Consider the following 18,022-nt stretch of genomic DNA (forward strand, 5'->3'; position numbering starts at 1 on the left):
AAACCAAGGGTAGTTTCTCACGAGCTGAGGATGAAATCAGCTGTGACTGATGTTTGCCTCTGCTTGAGTTTTGCACTGTACTGGGCTTAGTGTCACAAGCTGTGGGGAATGATGAATTATTCCAGAAGAGGTGACACTAATGGGGACTTAAGGCCATCGTGTGTAGCGTCTGTGTGCCTGTCGGTGCTGAAGCATCCTGGGATGGCAGTGAATCCGATAACATGCTGTACCATGCAGCGTCGCAGGATTTGTACGCTGCTTTCTGGTGTTACTTGGTGAAATGTGACAGCGCGTGTTCCCTTGCTGGAAGGAGGTCAGACCTGCGCATGGAATATCATCATGGGGTCCATGTGAGTACGTGTTAAAGAACAAAAGAACCCCAAACAAGCCCTAAAACAATTCAAGTCTCTGTGTTCAGCTTGTGTTGGTGGATTTCCCAGTTTCTCCACAACCACCTATTGTTCCAGGCCAGTGTGGCCGTCCAGCCCTTGCCTAGTGCCAGCAACTCGCCCCGTGTTTGTTTGCCTTTGCTCAAGCAGCCGCTGGGGCTGAGATGTTGCCTGGAGCTGTGGGCTGTTTTGTGCCACCAGCTCCAGCCCTGCAGGAACAGCTTCAGTTTCCTCGTCCTGTGCTGGGCTGGGGGAGCCCTAGACCCCCCGTGGGAGCCCCAGGAGGGAACTGTAGTCTCCTGTGCAGGGGAATGGATGATCACAGAATCTCAGAATGTCAGGGGTTGGAAGGGACCTCGAAAGCTCATCCAGTCCAATCCCCCCGCCGGAGCAGGAACACCCAGATGAGGTTACACAGGAAGGTGTCCAGGCGGGTTGGAATGTCTGCACAGAAGGAGACTCCACAACCTCCCTGGGCAGCCTGGGCCAGGCTCTGGCACCCTCACCGGGAAGAACTTTCTTCTCATCTTTAAGTGGAACCTCCTGTGTTCCAGTTTGCACCCGTTGCCCCTTGTCCTATCACTGGTTCTCACTGAGAAGAGCCTGGCTCCATCCTCCTGACACTCCCCCTTTCCATACTGATCCCCATGAATGAGGTCACCCCTCAGCCTCCTCTTCTCCAGCTCCAGAGCCCCAGCTCCTCAGCCTTTCCTCACACGGGAGATGCTCCACTCCCTTCAGCATCTTCGTGGCTGCGCTGGACTCTCTCCAGCAGTTCCCTGTCCTTCTGGAGCTGAGGGGCCCAGAACTGGACACGATATTCCAGATGAGGTCTCACCAGGGCAGAGCAGAGGGGCAGGAGAACCTCTCTCGACCTACTGACCACCCCCTTCTAATCCCCCCCAGGTCCCATTGGCCTTCCTGGCCACAAGGGCCCAGTGCTGGCTCATGGTCATCCTGCTGTCCCCGAGGACCCCCAGGTCCCCTTTTCTGATGTGGCTGATGCTGGAGGCTGGAGCGGTTGTCTGCTCTTCAGAGGAGAAACAGGCAGGCGGACAGCAAGAAGGGAACGTAGGTAAAGAAGTGCTTTTATGCCCATACACTTAAAATGCGATGGCAAGAAGCACATTTATAATTTTAATTGGGCCACTAAGTGATTTGTTTGCTGTTTGTGAAACTAAGCCATTGCTAATAGCAACACATTTTAGAATATTGCATTTTTCCCTGACAATACTTGTATGTCACATACTGCACCCAAATGGAACTTAGGGATGGTGTAAGAAATCCTCTCCGTTGTCAGCTCACCTGGTGGTGTAGTTTTGTCTGTACAGAAGGGGAGACTGCTTGTAGGCATTTCAGACAGCACAAGGAATTCGAGGAAGGAATGACTTGGAAAAATAGCATCGTCTCTTTTGTAAAGCTGCAAAATACTTTCAAGGGATTCACCAGTATCTGAACCCTGATTTGTTTTCAGATGAGGGCTGAAAACCCTGGAGCTCTTCTGTGAATTCTGTCTCCAACTTTGTAAACACTCTGGTCTGATTTTTTTTGTTTGTTTTTTAGCAGTTAAGAAATCACAATTGTTTGAGGTTTTTGAGTTTGTTTCTGTAGGATGTTTTCTGTTTAGCTCAGTGCCCAGCCCTCTTGCAGTTCACTTGAAGTCTGCACATCAGCCCGTGCCTGGCAGGCTTATGTGTTTCATGGGCTGGGATACAACAGAATCCAAACCGGCTCACTTAGCTGACCAGTGCACTGAACTTTCTCTCTTGTGTGGTGGCCTTGCTCTGCTGGCTCCAAGTCAGGTACCTGGTATATTGACAAAACAGCTAAATTAAAAAAAAATATAAAAGATTTTAATTTTTTTTCCCCAGTTACAATTAGTTTATTCTATGTTTTTTCTTATTTGGATCTGGTGATTCTGGGAAGGGGTGTGCCTGCCCCCGTGAAGAGATGCTGTAGGGGTCAGTAAGAAGTGCTCTGAATGGTCAAAGCTGTGATTTTTCTGATCTCTAAAAAAAATGAATGATTTAGATTGGAAAAGACCCTCAGGATCATCAAGTCCAACCATAACGTAACTCCAGCACTAACCCATGTCCCTGAGAACCTCGTCTCCGTCTGTTCAACCCCTCCAGGGATGGTGACTCCAGCACTGCTCTGGGCAGCCTGTTCCAATGCCCCACAGCCCTTTGGGGAAGAAATTGTTCCCCAGATCCAACCTCAACCTCCCCTGGCGCAACTTGGAGGCTGTTTCCTCTTGTCTTGTCACTTCACAGAATGGTTGGGGTTGGAAGGGACCTCTGGAGATCATCCAGTCCAACCCACCTGCTAAAGCAGGGTCACCAGAGCAGGTCACACAGGATCATGTCCAGGTAGGTTTTGAATGTCTGCAGAGAAGGAGACTCCACAACCTCCCTGGGCAGCCTGGTCCAGGCTCTGGCACCCTCAAGATGAAGAAGTTTCTCCTCATGTTCAGGTGGAACCTCCTGTTTTTCAGTCTGTGCCCATTGCCCCTTATCCTGTCGTTGGGCACCACTGAACAGAGTCTGGTCGCGTCCTCTTGATGACCACCCTGGAGATATTTATAAACATTGATGAGATCCCCTCTCAGCTTCTCCAGGCTGAACAGACCCAGCTCTCTCAGTCTTTCCTCATAAGGAAGATGCTCTAAGCCCCTCATCATCTTCGTAGCCCACCACTGGACTCCCTCCAGTAATTCCTTGTCCAGTTTATTTTTGTTGTTCTGTTTTGTTTTGCCTGTTCCTGGGGAGCAGAGCCCGACCCCCCCCCGGCTCCAAGCTCCTTTCGGGCAGTTCAGAGATCAGAAGGTCTCCCCTCAGCTCCTGTTCTCCAGCTGAACCCCCAGGTTCCTCAGCTGCTTCTCGTAAGACTTGTGCTCCAGCCACTTCACCAGTCTTGTGATCTGGGCTTTGATTTTTCCCATGAAATAAATAGCCACGGGCTGGCAAGCTCAATCCTTCCGCCACAGCAACAACTCATGAAGGCGCCTGGTCAGAATTACTCCCGGCTCCTTTTTAGGCTGTGCTCTGGTGTGGCGGCTTTGTGGTGTCAGCAGAGCCGGAGCCAAACCTCCCATCTGACAGGGTGGAAAGAACGCTGTGGGAACTTCTAGCACGCTCTGACTGGGGAATTGTTGGACCTGCACGCTGGAAGGGCAGCTCCAAGCCCCTGCGTTGCTGGATTTGGTGATGGCAAGTGTGGTGGTGCTGGTGCCACAGCTCGCCGGTCCCGCTCCTCTGGCTGCAGAGGACGGGTGCTGCGGCGAGGCTGGGGGAGCAGGTTTACTGGGGATGAGGCTGGGGATGTCGAAGCATGAAATGGAGAGAAGAGCCCGCGATGCCTGGTGCGGACAGAGAAGCGCCCGCGATGTCTGGTGCGGACAGAGAAGAGCCCGCGATGCCTGGTGCGGACAGAGAAGCGCCCGCGATGCCTGGTGCGGACAGAGAAGCGCCCGCGATGCCTGGTGCGGACAGAGAAGCGCCCGCGGACCTGAAGCTGGATGGCAGCGGTGGCTGGGGTTGGATGGCTCTGCGGGGTGGCCGCGGGGTGCTCCGGCTTCCTGCTTGTGTCATCTGAGTCACTTCCAGGCGTCGTGGGGCCGACCCCGTCAGGTTTTGCTTTGTTTGCTTCCCTTTGCTTGACCCTGATGGGCGAAACCAGGACAGCAGAGGAGGCGAACGGGAGCAGCTGGGGGACGATGGATTCTCGCACACACACACGCTGGCTGCACCGGGAGCCCTTTGGTACGTACGGCTGCTGCGGGGACATCCCAGAGAGAGCTCTGACCTGGTAGGACAGAAGCAGCTATTGCCTGATGAAGGATTGTGGTGAATTAACAGCACCGATAAGCACGATGAGGGTCTTTTTTTTTTTTTGTGCACATGGTTTAGCCTGGAAAGGCATTGCTTGCCCAGAGAGGGAGCGTTCTTGTAAGAAAAAGTGACTTAAACCTGTATCTGCAGGGGCTACTTTAGAGATTGGGAGAGAAGCAAGCACAGAATGCTCATCTTCTGTGTCCTTTTTGTGCTGTGTATGTGCTGGGTGTTACCTGGGCTCTGCTGTGGCTGCGAGGTGGTGTGCTTGTTGGCTTGGTTTTGGTTTTTTAAAGTGTAAATGAGAACAAACTTGGGGATGGATTAGAGGGAGCAGGAGGTGCCATTACCCCAGTTTTCAAACGGGGGCTTGCAGCCGCCTGTGCTGACAGTGTCGTGCCTTCTCTCTGCTGAGGAACTCAGCCGCTGGCAGGGCTTTTTATGCCTTTTGTGCAAAGCAAATATGCGAATACGGATATATTTTAAACCTCCCCTCCCACATATATATGCACACACACAGAATCTTATTGGAAAATACCTATAATACTGTGTTACGCTGCAGGCAAGCCCTGTGACACACAAGCACGGAGTTTTCTTAGTTCTCTGCCATTCCTGCCTCCTGGGCTGGGAGCTGGTGTCTGCTGTGCTCCCTGGAAGCAGCTCACCGAAGGCGCCTCACAGCGCTTTCATGGTGTTTAATTATTTTTATTGTTTGCTGGCCGATAGCTTTGAACCCCTCAGTTTCCCCTGCCGTTGGTTCTCTGTGCTCGCTGCCGGAGGGACCGCAGCCCACGCCGCCGCCTTTCAGCGTGCAGCCCACGCGCCTTCCTGAACACCCAGTTCCCCTCGGCCGCTGCTCGACTGGTGTGTTCTTTACTGGTGTGTTCTTTACTGGTGTGTTCTTTACTGGTGTGTTCTTTACTGGTGTGCTCTTTACTGGTGTGCTCTTTACTGGTGTGCTCTTTACTGGTGTGCTCTTTACTGGTGTGCTCTTTACTGGTGTGTTCTTCTGCCCCAGTTTAATGAGTAAACAGAGCTTAAAAGTGAAGTAGCATCATGTTCCACAGAATAAGGGTCAGCAAAGAGCCCAATGTGTCACTTCGTACAATGCCAAGACGACTTTTTTTTTATGGTGTGCTGGCTTTTTTTTTGTAATAGGAAGTGCTTTCTGCAGAGGGCTTTTTCCCTTCCTGAAATAAGGCTGAGCTGCATATTTAGTTCCTCTATAATTCTCTTGAAAAACATGTATGTTTGCAAGAGAAAAGCTAACATGGCCTGTCTTCTCATCAAGATGAAAAGATTCCCACTTTCAGGTTGCAAGAGCTGGTTTTGAGGCTGAGACCTGTTTTTTTCCAATTTAGTTTATTATTATGTTTTCTGAGCTTGTGCTTTCGTAGTTTCCCTGCCATTTTAGAGAAGAGGAGGAGAGCCCATGGGTCTTGTGTCCCGGTCTGGCACTGGCAGCTCCTTGACCTGGGAGCCATCAAGAATACTTATTTAAGGTTATTTATGAAGTTTAATAGCACTCTTCCAGATTGTATTTTACAGCCTTGTGTGCGGGTGGTTAAGAGTCATCATTTTGGTAGTTTGTCTGCATCTCAGAGGAGGTAGGTGAGCTTGACACATCTGGAGAGCATCACAGCTGCATTTCTGCTGTGAGGATCCTTCCTCCGTGATGGGCTTTGCACAATTCTCGAACAATAAATACAGGGGAGGTGATATGGTAAAAAAAAAAAAAAAAGAAATAGTCATTGCAAACCTGTTGAGAGCACTCATGGAGGTTATTTTAGAAATACATCAGCAGATGTCACTTGCCTTGTCTAACATGGTGTTGACCTGAGTCATTTTTTACCTACTGTCAGAGTGGATTTCTCCTTGCTTTGTCTGATAGTGATCAGCAGATGGACATGGTTTGTCTTTGTGGGAAACATAAAGGAGAAAAAGGAGATGTCTTGAGATGCTTTTTAGACTAAGAACTTAGAAATATAATTGGTTTTCTATAAAGAAAAACATTATCTGAGCCATTGGGGCTGCTCTTGTGTGAGAGATGGTAGTCGGATCCCTGGAGCACAAGCCGTGGCGGTGGGTGACATGGGACAGTGCCCCTGAGGTACAGGCAGCTGAGACAAGGGTTGTTTCAGGTTTTTTGGGGTGGCTGTTGCAATTCGTTTGTCTCATAACCTTGATTAAGCCTGTTTCGTGCCTGGCACCTGGTTATTCAAAATCCGGTTTGAGCCCTTTTGTGGCTGTCGGTGGGCTGAGAGGATATGTGTGTACGATCCTGATTATGGAAGGATTTTCCTCTGTGGGGCTTGGCTTGGCCATGCAACGTTTACTAAACCTGTTTTCTTTTAAGAACCGGGGCACCCTATTGCTGCCATTTGTTTGTCTTTCCAGTTGAGTTCAGATGCCATACTGGGACTTGATGTTTGTTTGTGGCATGCGGCAATATGAAATCTAGTGCAAGAGCTTTGCTCGGAATTGCGAACATTCAGTTTTATCCTGTTGTAGCCCAAACTTGAGGTGATATCGCTGCATTTCTCCTTCATGTGGGAAGAGCAGTGCGGCCTCCTGGTCTTCAGGACAAAGTGTCAAGTGAGCATCAGTCCAGCTGGCTTAGAAGATGAGTCTTCATGATTGTGCTCTAAAAAATGTTCCCTTTGCTCCCAGGTTTGGAAGCTCTGGCTATGGATCAGAAAAGCTATCGACGGGGGAGTTTCCAGAGCAGCACTAGTGATGAAGATATGCTGGAAATAGCAGGAGCATCTCTGGACTTCTCCATGGCAGACGATGACCCGCCACTCGACAGGGAGATGGGAGGTAATACCCACACAGCTGCTTTCTGCTTTTCATAGTGGCTTTCAGCAGGATTTCATGTTTATATTTTCTGTATGGATCCCTCTAGCCTCTGCCTAGGACGGGTCTTGTGTTTCACGGCACCCGTGTGAATAGTTTGCAGGATTTGACGTGGCATTGCATCCCTGAATAGACTTTTGCAGAACAGCTGAACACGTGCCACGTTTGGCTCCCAGCATTGCCTTGTAACGGAGGCTGCTGCGAGATACCCGTTCTGTGCAAAGTAGAAAATCTCCTTATGATCAGTGGCAATTGCAAGAAGTGTGAGAGTGACTGGTGCGGGGGGCAGGCACCGCTTGTCTGTCTCCAGCAGCTGAACTGCCCCATCACAGAATCCCAGAATGTCAGGGACTGGAAGGGACCTCGAAAGCTCATCCAGTCCAATCCCCCCACCGGAGCAGGAACACCCAGATGAGGTTCCACAGGAAGGTGTCCAGGCGGGTTGGAATGTCTGCAGAGAAGGAGACTCCACAACCTCCCTGGGCAGCCTGGGCCAGGCTCTGGCACCCTCACCGGGAAGAAGTTTCTTCTCATATTTCAGTGGAACCTCCTGTGTTCCAGTTTGCACCCGTTGCCCCTTGTCCTATCACTGGTTCTCACTGAGAAGAGCCTGGCTCCATCCTCCTGACACTCCCCCTTTCTATATTGATCCCCATGAATGAGGTCACCCCTCAGTCTCCTCTTCTCCAGCTCCAGAGCCCCAGCTCCTCAGCCTTTCCTCACACGGGAGATGCTTCACTCCCTTCAGCATCTTCGTGGCTGCACTGGACTCTCTGCAGCAGTTCCCTGTCCTTCTGGAACTGAGGGGCCCAGAACTGGACACAATATTCCAGATGAGGTCTCACCAGGGCAGAGTAGAGGGGCAGGAGAACCTCTCTTGACCTACTGACCACCCCATTCTAATCCCCCCCAGGTCCCATTGCCCTTCCTGGCCACAAGGGCCCAGTGCTGGCTCATGGTCATCCTGCTGTCTCCAAGACCCCCAGCTCCCTTTCCCCTACACTGCTCTCCAACAGGTCGTTCCCCAACTTACACTGGGACCTGGGGTTGTTCCTGCCCAGATGCAAGACTCTGCGCTTTCCCTTGTTATATTTCATTAATTTTTTCCCTGCCCAACTTTCCAGCCTGTCCAGGTCTCTGGATGGCAGCACAGCCTTCCAGTGTCAGCCACTCCTCCCAGTTTGGTGTCATCTTGGGCTGTTTGCACCCTGTAACCTGTCAGAGAGGAAAGCTGCTCTCTTAGCCATCTGTGTGTTTACTTCGCTCTTAGATGTAACATATCCACTCTCACCACTTTGCTTTTAGGGCGTCTGGGTAGTCCTTTCTGGAGTTTTCAGAAATAGCTGCTGGAGGGAAGAGCTGCATGTGCCATGAGGGAGGTGTCGTGAGTGGGATGGGCAGGGATGACAGTGCGGACCAATTCCTGGGGGCTTGGGATGCGAGCAGAGACTCTCCCCTCCCCTTCTTCCTTTGCTATAATTTGAAAGGTTGTCTGTTGTGGACAGGACCTTGACATGTAATGGCACAGAGGGGTTTGGTGCTGAGCTTGCGCACAGCCTGAGGCGCTGGGCTTCCCCTGCCACTGCTCAGCTGTCCAGGGAAAGTCTGTTGCTTCTTCCTCTGGTCTGAGCCTGAGGTTGTCAAATTAATGGGGGAGAGATGAATCTGCATGGTTTTGCTGGGCTTTGGCACTAGACAAGCAAGATCTGCCTGATTTTAGTCTTCTGTGAATTATCATAGGTTAGTTTAAAAGCAAAAATATTTAATTTTGGACAGCAGACTGCAAGTCTCAATGACTTCCCATGAACCTTCTTGTCCTCTTCTTTTCCCCACCCATTTACTGTAGGGCAAAAATTAAAAAGAAATCCTTCTGTTTTGCTTCTCAACTATGTGGTCTCTGTCTCAAGGTAGGGCAAATGAAGGCAAACTTCCTCAAATGTCACCTGTTGGAAGCTGAAACTACCAGCTCTTCTGCTGATGGAGATCCTCTGGGGAGCATGAGGTTGTTTTCTAGTTGACCTGGTCCCTCTCACCCCTTTCGGGCTCAAGCAGAGGAAGGATCACTGTGGTTTTGTAGTGGTTGCATTAACTCCCAGTGATAAGCATTGGTTTGTGGTTAAAAAACCTCTCTCCATGCGCAAAGGGGACACGAGCAAGGCTTATATCTCGAGGGTGTTGTTTGTTGGGTCAAAGGAGGTGTCCGGTACGTCGGGGTGTTGCAGTGTGGGTACCGGGCAGCGTGCTCGCTCCAGCCTGCCCTGCTGCGGAAGCGACAGGTAGAACTGGGCACCTCTGGGAATCCGCTTCCAAACTCCTCGCACGGAGCTTGAAATAATGCCTTGTGACCAAATTTACTTCTGAAGATCTGTTAATTACTAGTATGTGCAGAATTAGGTTTATAGAAATAATCATGTTATGCATGTTGGTAATTGAATTGTGAATTCATGCTGTCTTTCCTGCTGGTGAGAACTGCTTTTTCTGTAGACACTGGGGTATCAGCTGTCTGAAGTTAAACGTGTGCTCATGTTTAATATTTAGAGAGAAGGAGCTGAATTCTTTGACTTCTTGTAAGGAAATTATTATTCTATCGAGGGTAGAAGCAGCGGTGGGTGTGTCGAGCTGAGTTTAGTTTTGCTGCTGACATGAAGCAGCACTCAGTTGTTCCTCTCCTTGGCTAAATAGGCTTTTCCCATCTCCGCTCAGGGCGTTTGAAGGCTGAAAGAAGCAGGGGCCTGCCCTGCTGGCACATGTGGCAGCTCTTTAGGGGCCTGCCCTAAGCTCGGTGGCAGAGAGGAGCGGGTCCCCTGACAGAGGCTCTCTGTGGCAGGATGCTTAAGTCCATGGAGAGATTGACGCCGAAGTAAAAGAGGAAGAGTAAAAGCAGAAGGAGTTGCTTGCTCTAATACCAGTTTCAGTTCCCTCTCCAAATTTCCCCTGTTGACTTCAGGAAAGGTTTGCTGGCAAATGTTTTGGTGCCCGGCTGAGGATGTGGTGGCGGAGGCTTGGCTGGAGCTGGGGAGGTGGTAGCTGAGGTTCTCCCATGGTGGAGTTTACTGCAAACCTCTGGCTGGGACCCTGCTGCTTTTGCTGTCTGGTGTGTTGTCGGATGGGGGTGAGTTAGTGGGGCCTTTTGGAACCAGAACCCAGCCTTCCCTTACCACTTTCTCCAACACTGACAAACTCTCCTGCAAGAGTGGTGTCATCTCACGTTGGAAAAACAGCCACAACTGGAGCTTCTCACAGAATCACAGTATCAGGAATTGGAAAGGACCTCGAAAGCTCACCCAGTGCAATCCCCCCGCCGGAGCAGGAACACCCAGATGAGGTTACACAGGAAGGTGTCCAGGCGGGTTGGAATGTCTGCAGAGAAGGAGACTCCACAACCTCCCTGGGCAGCCTGGTCCAGGCTCTGGCGCCCTCACCGGGAAGAACTTTCTTCTCGTATTTAAGTGGAACCTCCTGTGTTCCAGTTTGCACCCGTTGCCCCTTGTCCTATCACTGGTTCTCACTGAGAAGAGCCTGGCTCCATCCTCCTGACACTCCCCCTTTCCATATTGATCCCCATGAATGAGGTCACGCCTCAGTCTCCTCTTCTCCAGCTCCAGAGCCCCAGCTCCTCAGCCTTTCCTCACACGGGAGATGCTCCACTCCCTTCAGCACCTTCGTGGCTGCGCTGGACTCTCTCCAGCAGTTCCCTGTCCTTCTGGAACTGAGGGGCCCAGAACTGGACACAATATTCCAGATGCGAACTCTCCTGCAAGAGTGGTGGCATCTCACGTTGAAAAAACAGCCACAACTGGAACTTATGGGTCCTGTCAAGTAACAGGAGGAGGAAGGGTCGCCTGCTGCTTGGTAGATTTGTAAATCTGGAGTCCGTTTGGCAGCCAGCACTGCTCCGTGCTTTCCGTATGAGCCCTTGACTAGTGAGTGACAGGACTTTCGTACCACATCAAGTCTCCAATGGGACCCACCAGCCTCCCCTGCTGCCTGAAGCCACAGGATCCTGCTGTTGAAAAATATCTTCCAGGAGGATCTAGACTGACCATGAAACTTTGATCCTAACTGGTATTTGCAAGAATGCACCTGCTTCCCGAAGGCTGGAGCTCTTTAAGAGCTTGAGCCAAAATGTAGATGTTCGAAGCACTTCATGCTTCTTTCAGTCAAAACAATTTAAAAAGCACTGTGCTGTTTGCGTTATTGAAAACCTACTATGAGTAGCACATTCTCTCACTCTTATCTTCTCTGGTTTGGACTTCAGCATTTTGTCAATAAAAGGTAGCAGATAAGACTTTCCGTGATATTTTTTTTTCCTTCCCATGTTGCTAAGTTGTGCTTGGGAATCAAACTTGGTGTTTTAATCAAAACCCTGATACTTTTCTAGTTTTTCTCATAGTACTGGTAGTAAGGTTACAGAGTGTTACACTAGGCAGCAAGTGAATCTTAACAGTGCTTTTTCGAAATTGTTGGCTAAGCATAGATTTTAATCTTGGCCAGAGGGTCGATGGGGTGGGGTGACACTGCCTTTTTAAAGATACCGCCATGCTTCCCAGAAGTTGTTTCATCTTATTGGCATCACCTCCTTTCTGTGCCACAGTGAAGGTGACCAGAACTACACAGGACGTTCAAGGTGCATTTGTACAGCAGTAAATATTTCCTGTTTCTTAGTCTAAGGGATTTAAAGAAAAGCCTTTTCCTTATCATCTGTTCTCAAGTATTGAGCAATGACTTGCAGAGCGTTGCCCACAGACACTTGAATTTTGAAGTCAGACGTGCTGACTTGGAGCAGGACATTGTTTGCAGTTGTCTCTTCCCGTCCCCGTATCCCTTGCTGTGCTGGCACTGGCTTTCTCCTGCTCTCCTCTAGTCTAGCTGTAGTCCTTCCAAGCCAGCAAAGAGATGCTGGTTACCCAGCACAAGTTACAACAAGTGTAGCCACCGCTTTTCCAGACCACTTACAAATACAGCAGGTAGTCCAGTGCGAGCAGAAATGAATGGGATTCCAGTGTTGCCTTCCTCCTGTTTTGAAGACACAGGAATTTATGCTTTTTAACATCCTGTGTCTTCAGCCAATTGCTTTTCTCTGAGAAAACTTTGCCTGCTACTTTCCCAGAGCCTAATTTGCCTGAGACCTTCTAAAGAAAATTTTGTCCAAAGCTTAATGGATACCCAAGTACATGGTCAGTTAGATTATATATGCAGTCCTTTTAAAATTTTTTTTAATTTAAGAAATACAATATTTACAAGGCCTGATTCCTTTAGCAAAAACTGTTGGAACAGCTGCCTCACCAAGTATTATCTCCTAGATGAGGGGTTGCTTCTGTCAAGTGGTTTGTTGTAAGTTGTGCTGGTTTCTAGTTCCTTAATATCCCTTTCCAAAACTATTAAAATACAAATGGTTTCCTCTGAATAGTTTAAAGCAATTCTGGCTGAGTGTCTAAGGCAGCAATCCTGGCTTATTTTGTGCTTTTCTTTAGTGGTCCCTTTCTCTGCTCGTTGTGGAGGCGGATGCTGGGCTTGGGAAGAGCAAGGTGTCATGGCTGGGCATCGTGGTAGACTCTGGATGTGCTTTAAATAATAAGGCGCAAAGACAGGACTGTGTTCCTGACTTCTTTCAGAGGAAGGCTTAAAAATGTTTCAATGGCTGGAATGTCTCCTTTTTGCTGTAGGATTTAAGAAGGTTTTTTCTTTTTGAGCTCTAAGGGCGAGAATTGAGAATTGCAATAGCAACAAATAGCACTCAAAAATGCAGCAGGGTTAGTGAGGCTTAGTTTCATATGGATTTTTTTTATCCACTCGTCTGTGCTCTGCAGACATCCCCTGTGTGATGGGAGGTGGATGGCGTAGCTATATTGGGGATGGTCAGCTGGCTGCTGCTCTTGGAAGGTTTAAATACCTTTCCTTGTGCTAGCCAGGTTTTTCTCTCAACTGCTGCATCTTGGGCAGGTTAGACTAATTTACCCACCCATTAGATCTCAGCCAAGCTCTGAGATGATCCCTGGGCTGGGAGATATCTCCTCTGGCTTTTGTTTTCAGCCACCTTCCTCCTTGACCTCCAGACTGAAGCCTGAGGTTGTCAGAGCAGCATATCAGGTGAAAGCAAAGTCAATGTTTGCTGGGGTGTAGTGTTTCAGACTTGCCACACAATGTTTAAATGACAAGCTATCACTAACAAATTGGAGCCAGACGAACTTAATCACCAGCCCCTTTGAGCTCTTAGGTACATTGAATGGTGAGATAAAGAGTGCTCCTGGGGGGGCTGGGGAGAGCAGAGTGGAATATTGCATCTGCAGAGACGGTGAAAGAAAAATCCAGTGCCTGCCACCCTCCTGGAGAGACAGTGAGCAAAGAGCTTTGAAACTAGCTCTTCAGCAAGCAAAATGTCAGCCAGGGGGGAGAAAAAAAGGTTTTTTCAGTCTATCTGTGAGTGACCCTGTCCCCTTGCACTGGGCAGTGGTGAGGCCGTACCTCAAATCCTGGGGTCGGTTTTGGGCCCCTCAGGACAAGAAAGGCCTGGAGGTGCTGGAGTGAGTTGAGAGAAGGGAACGGAGCTGGGGAAGGGGCTGGAGCACAAGTGTGATGGGAGCGGCTGAGGGAGCTGGGGGTTCAGCTGGAGAACAGGAGCTGAGGGGAGACCTTCTGATCTCTGACCTGCCTGAAAGGAGCTTGGAGCCAGGGGGGGTCGGGCTCTGCTCCCCAGGAACAAGCGCCAGGACCAGAGGAAACGGCCTCAAGTTGCGCCAGGGGAGGTTGAGGTTGGATCTGGGGAACAATTTCTTCCCCAAAGGGCTGTGGGGCATTGGAACAGGCTGCCCAGGGCAGTGCTGGAGTCACCATCCCTGCAGGGGTTGGACAGATGCAGAGACGAGGTTTGTAGGGACATGGATTAGTGCCAGGGTTGGGTTAACAGTTGCACTCAAGGGTCTTGAGGGTCTCTTCCACCCAAAATGATTCTATGATTCTATGACCCACCACTGTCAGGGAACTCCATTGATAAATGTGTGTTTTCCTGTGCTGAAGCTTGACTTGTCCAGATCGTTGAAAACGTGCGGGCGCGGAGCGGGGTCTGTCCCAGGCTGATGTGCTGGGAGCATCAGTCTGATGTGGGTAACTGGGTGTCTGGGGTGTCCCCCCACAGCCAGACTGGGGGTGAGGGGGTTGAGTGCCAGGTTTGCCGGATCTTTGGGGTTGGACTGTTGGGGTGAAGGAGATGAGGTGTGAGTGCACAGCTCCAACCTGCCTGACTCGTAGCAAACAGCCTTAGCAACGAGCTGCTCTCCATCTCCAAGGCCCTGCACAGGCAGCTTCGGCTCTCTGCAGTACCGCGTCTGTGCAGCTATGCAAATGCGCAGATTTTAGTCCTGGGGAATATGTTCTGCCGGGTAAAACATCTTGAGTGCTGCCTGAGCAGCTCTGCTCGCAGCTTCGGGGTGCAGCCTCCCTTCTGGGCGCAACGGGAGCCCAGATCCCTGGATGCAGCCGGCGTCCTCTGCCCTCGGCTGCCCGCAAGCGTGAGCCTCTCCCTGTGCCGCTCAAATCCTGCCCCTTCCAGCGAGGTGCAAGGGCTGGCTCATGTGACGGGTGACGGTGACGCTGCACCGGGCGTGCGGGGAGGGCCCAGCGCTGCTGCCGGCTCCGCTGCGCCCGAGTCCGGAGGAAGAGGCTGCAGCAAGTGCCGCTGTGAGCTGGAGCGCCTGGTGTCCCCAGACCCAGCAGCCATGGGACAGGTGGGCTCCCGAAGGTGCAGTGGCTGAGCGAGGGTGAGGAGAGCCCTGCTGGGGAGGAGGAGGGGACGGGAGCCCAGGGGAACGCGTGGGGCTGCGGGGCCGCGTTGCGGAGGCTGCGGAGCAGCGAACTGCAGGTTCCCGCCGGGGTGATGGGGCAGCGGGTTGGGCAGGGGGAGCAGCCGGGGTGGTCGGTGCGATTTCTGCTGTGTAATGGTTGGTTGTTTACTGCTGGTCTCCCTTTTGTCTGCAAAACCCCTTCTTTTTCCAGATTTGCTAGAGCAATGGAAGCAGTGCGGAGGCAGAGCGTTCCCAGGTGCTGCTGCTGGCATCTCGCTGTGCTGGCAGGACAATTAACAAAGCCCCGTGAGTCTGCGTGACAGATGCCTGTAACTCTAACAAGCACTGCCTTCTTTTTTAAGCCGGGCAGTCCCTCTGAGGTGGAGCATTAACCCATCTTAGGGAGAAGAGGTGATCAAAATGCAAACAAATCTGTGTTTAAAAAAATGAACTGTACTTCTCTAACATTTGACTTGCTGTTTCTAGGCATTAAATACCGATTTAGAGATCTATACATTAGGAGTTGGGCAGACCTGTATAATCATCTTGATTGTGTTTTGAAAGGTGTTACTGAGCTCATTTCTTCTTTTATTCCTACCTGGTTATCCTAGCATCCTTGATTTGCAACAAGCTGAGGCAGGAAGTATGATCTTGATAAATATTTATGGCCGTCAGCCATTTTATGGTTCGGTATTACTCCTGGAAAAAATATAAAGACATTTACTCATTATCTTCTGTTGAACGGATAGCTTATCTGCTTACATGGCTGTGAAATTGCCGCGTACATCTGGCGGCTTTGAGGTTCTGATTTTTTAGGGACATCAGGCTGGGCTGAATGGGGTCGGCGTCTGGAGACGAGGATCCATCCCCAAACTGTACTTGGCTGGTCCCGAGCGTGCAGGTCAGAGCGTCCCGCCGCGCTTGGCTTTGTGGACAGCGAGTTCCCCCGTGGGGCTGCGGGACGTGGTGTGGACGGGATCGCGCAGGCTGGTCCCGGGGGGCCGTTCGGCGCTGGATGCGATGACCTGCGGGGCAGTGCCGTGTGATTTGTGCCCTCAGGGTCTCGTCTGTGTTGCTTTGTGACAGCTCTTGGCTGTCCTGGGAACTCTCTCCCAGCTCAAAAGTCGCTGGTCTGGACAGTTATTCCAGAAGAGTGAGCAAGGAATGACCCTGATCTCATCTTCTGGCAGAAAATGCTTCTCAGAGTAGTCTCAGTTAACTAAGTTTAACATTGCTTTATTAGTACTTTTTTTTCTGAAGGACAACTGTATCTTTTTATCTTTAGGAAAGATTACAGTAGGTGTGCCAAAATAAAATTGAACAGACAGTGAAAGCCTGCCGTCTCCAGCACAGAGACAGAGACAGAAATTGTTGTTGCACTTCTAGAGGAGTTGGTCATTCCTGTAGGAAAAAATGCAAATTCTTCTGGCTGGGCTGCGTGGCTTTGAGAGGTGAACGTGCAGGAGAGTTGTTCATCTTTCGTTTCTGAAGGTAGACTCGGTGTTGTCTTCTGCATCGCTGGGCTTGGTTAGAAACCTGTCACCCATGCTTAGCAAAGCCTCAAAGGCCCCTCCACCAGAGCCACCTCAGCGCTTGTGTCTGAAGCTGCTGTAAAAATGATGCGGCCGTGGTGGTTCCCTTGTATGGGGGACAGAGCTAAAATTAAAATGAATGCCTGGGTGGCTGCTGGCTTTCCTTAATGCTGTAAGCCACTCCTAAATTTATATTTCAGCTTTCCCAGAAAAGCAGCCGCTATCTAAGCGAGGTTGTTGAAAGCCCACTGTGACACGCTTGCAGCCCGGTGCCACCATCAAAGCGACGTGCTGGCTCAAACCCTGACTTACCCCCCAGCTTCAGTTGTCCCGCTGCAGTCGCGGTCTCCACATCCGTGGTGGTTGCTGTGAAAATCCGCAGCTCTGGACTGTAGACGAGACTTGTTTGAGCTGTGGTTGACTGGGCTGATGCCTCGTCTTGTCCCCTATATCAAATAACTGCTCCAGAGGGGGTTTGTTGCGTTGAGAGGCTGTGGGGCAGTGCTCATCCAGGTGGCTTTATACAGGTAAGTCAGCCTGCAGGAGGAGTTGCAGGTATCTCAGTTGAACCTGGTTGTCTGTTGTTATGAGGATAGTTTATTCAAGAAGGTTTTGGTCCATCAGATTTGTAGAACAGTGCTTGGAGTTTTCAGTGAGGGTATTTGGGTGAGGAAGTCTCTGAAAAATGTTGGTGCCAGATTGTGGATTTCCAAGCTGTTGGCCTCATAAGTGCAAAAATGTTGTTTAAAAACAGGGTAATTCCTCGAGGCTCTCAGCAAATGTGCCCCGTTTTCTGTACAACGCACGTGGGGCAGGTGGGGTTTACAGCCTGCACATCGCCCCTTGGGCAGAGCATTAGTTAACCCTTTTTTCTCCCACATGAAGCAAGGAGCCTTTTTAAAGTGGGTTATTTTGTGGTAGTTTTCAGTTATGCTACATGACTCATCTTGTTTTCCTGCGGCTTTTTCTCTGTTAAGAGGCAGCTGTGCCAGTCTGGGAAATGGGCTTGAGAAGACATCATAGGTCTCTCTTCTCCTCTGCTGCTTTTAGATGATGGGGTTGAGAGCAATTGTTTGAATTCCTTATATCTCCCCATCTGAAGACATCTTTACCTTGGTGGTATCTACAACCTAAATAAGCTAAAGGAAATATTAAACATTATTCTTCTGTATGGGACTTCTAATACTTCTCTTCCCCGCTACCTTTCAATTTTGACTGGGTTTTTGGTTTTTCCTTTCTGTGCTCCTTTCCGTGCTCCTTCACTTTGTGTCTTACCGAACCATGATTAGATTTACTCTTCTGCCCAGATCTGAAAAACCAGCCTCCCTACTCGCGTCCCCATGTGTCCGCCCTTGGAAGCTTTTAGCAGCAGCGTATTGCTGGAGGAGGAAGGTGCACGGTGCGTGTTCTACTCGTGTGGGTTACTAGGGGCGCGTGAACTCACACGTGCTCTGCGGAGTGGACGGGATACGTTGCCAAGTGAATGATTTGTGCTTATTTAAGGCTGGGGTTCCCAGCCCGGGTAACAAATGGGCTACCGAGGACTTCAGTCTCTCGCTGCCTTCTCCTAGATTTTTTTTTTTTGTACTTCGTTTCCCTTTGTTTTGCTGCTGGCAACCACGCACTGAGATTGC

The 18,022-nt window shown here is 50.3% G+C and overlaps 1 protein-coding gene across 5 annotated transcripts in view; it reads left to right on the forward strand.

The window, feature by feature from the left end:
* LOC135993492 (H(+)/Cl(-) exchange transporter 5) overlaps window positions 1-18,022 on the forward strand; it is a 52,775-nt gene that overhangs the window by 12,144 nt on the left and 22,609 nt on the right. For all 5 annotated transcript variants that reach the window (XM_065643404.1, XM_065643403.1, XM_065643408.1 and 2 more), the window contains one exon: window positions 6,890-7,039. In XM_065643404.1, the coding sequence (XP_065499476.1) occupies window positions 6,890-7,039 (150 nt within the window). The remainder of the gene's footprint in view (window positions 1-6,889; window positions 7,040-18,022) is intronic.

Source organism: Caloenas nicobarica, chromosome 12, assembly GCF_036013445.1.
Source record: "Caloenas nicobarica isolate bCalNic1 chromosome 12, bCalNic1.hap1, whole genome shotgun sequence".
NCBI lineage: Eukaryota > Metazoa > Chordata > Aves > Columbiformes > Columbidae > Caloenas > Caloenas nicobarica.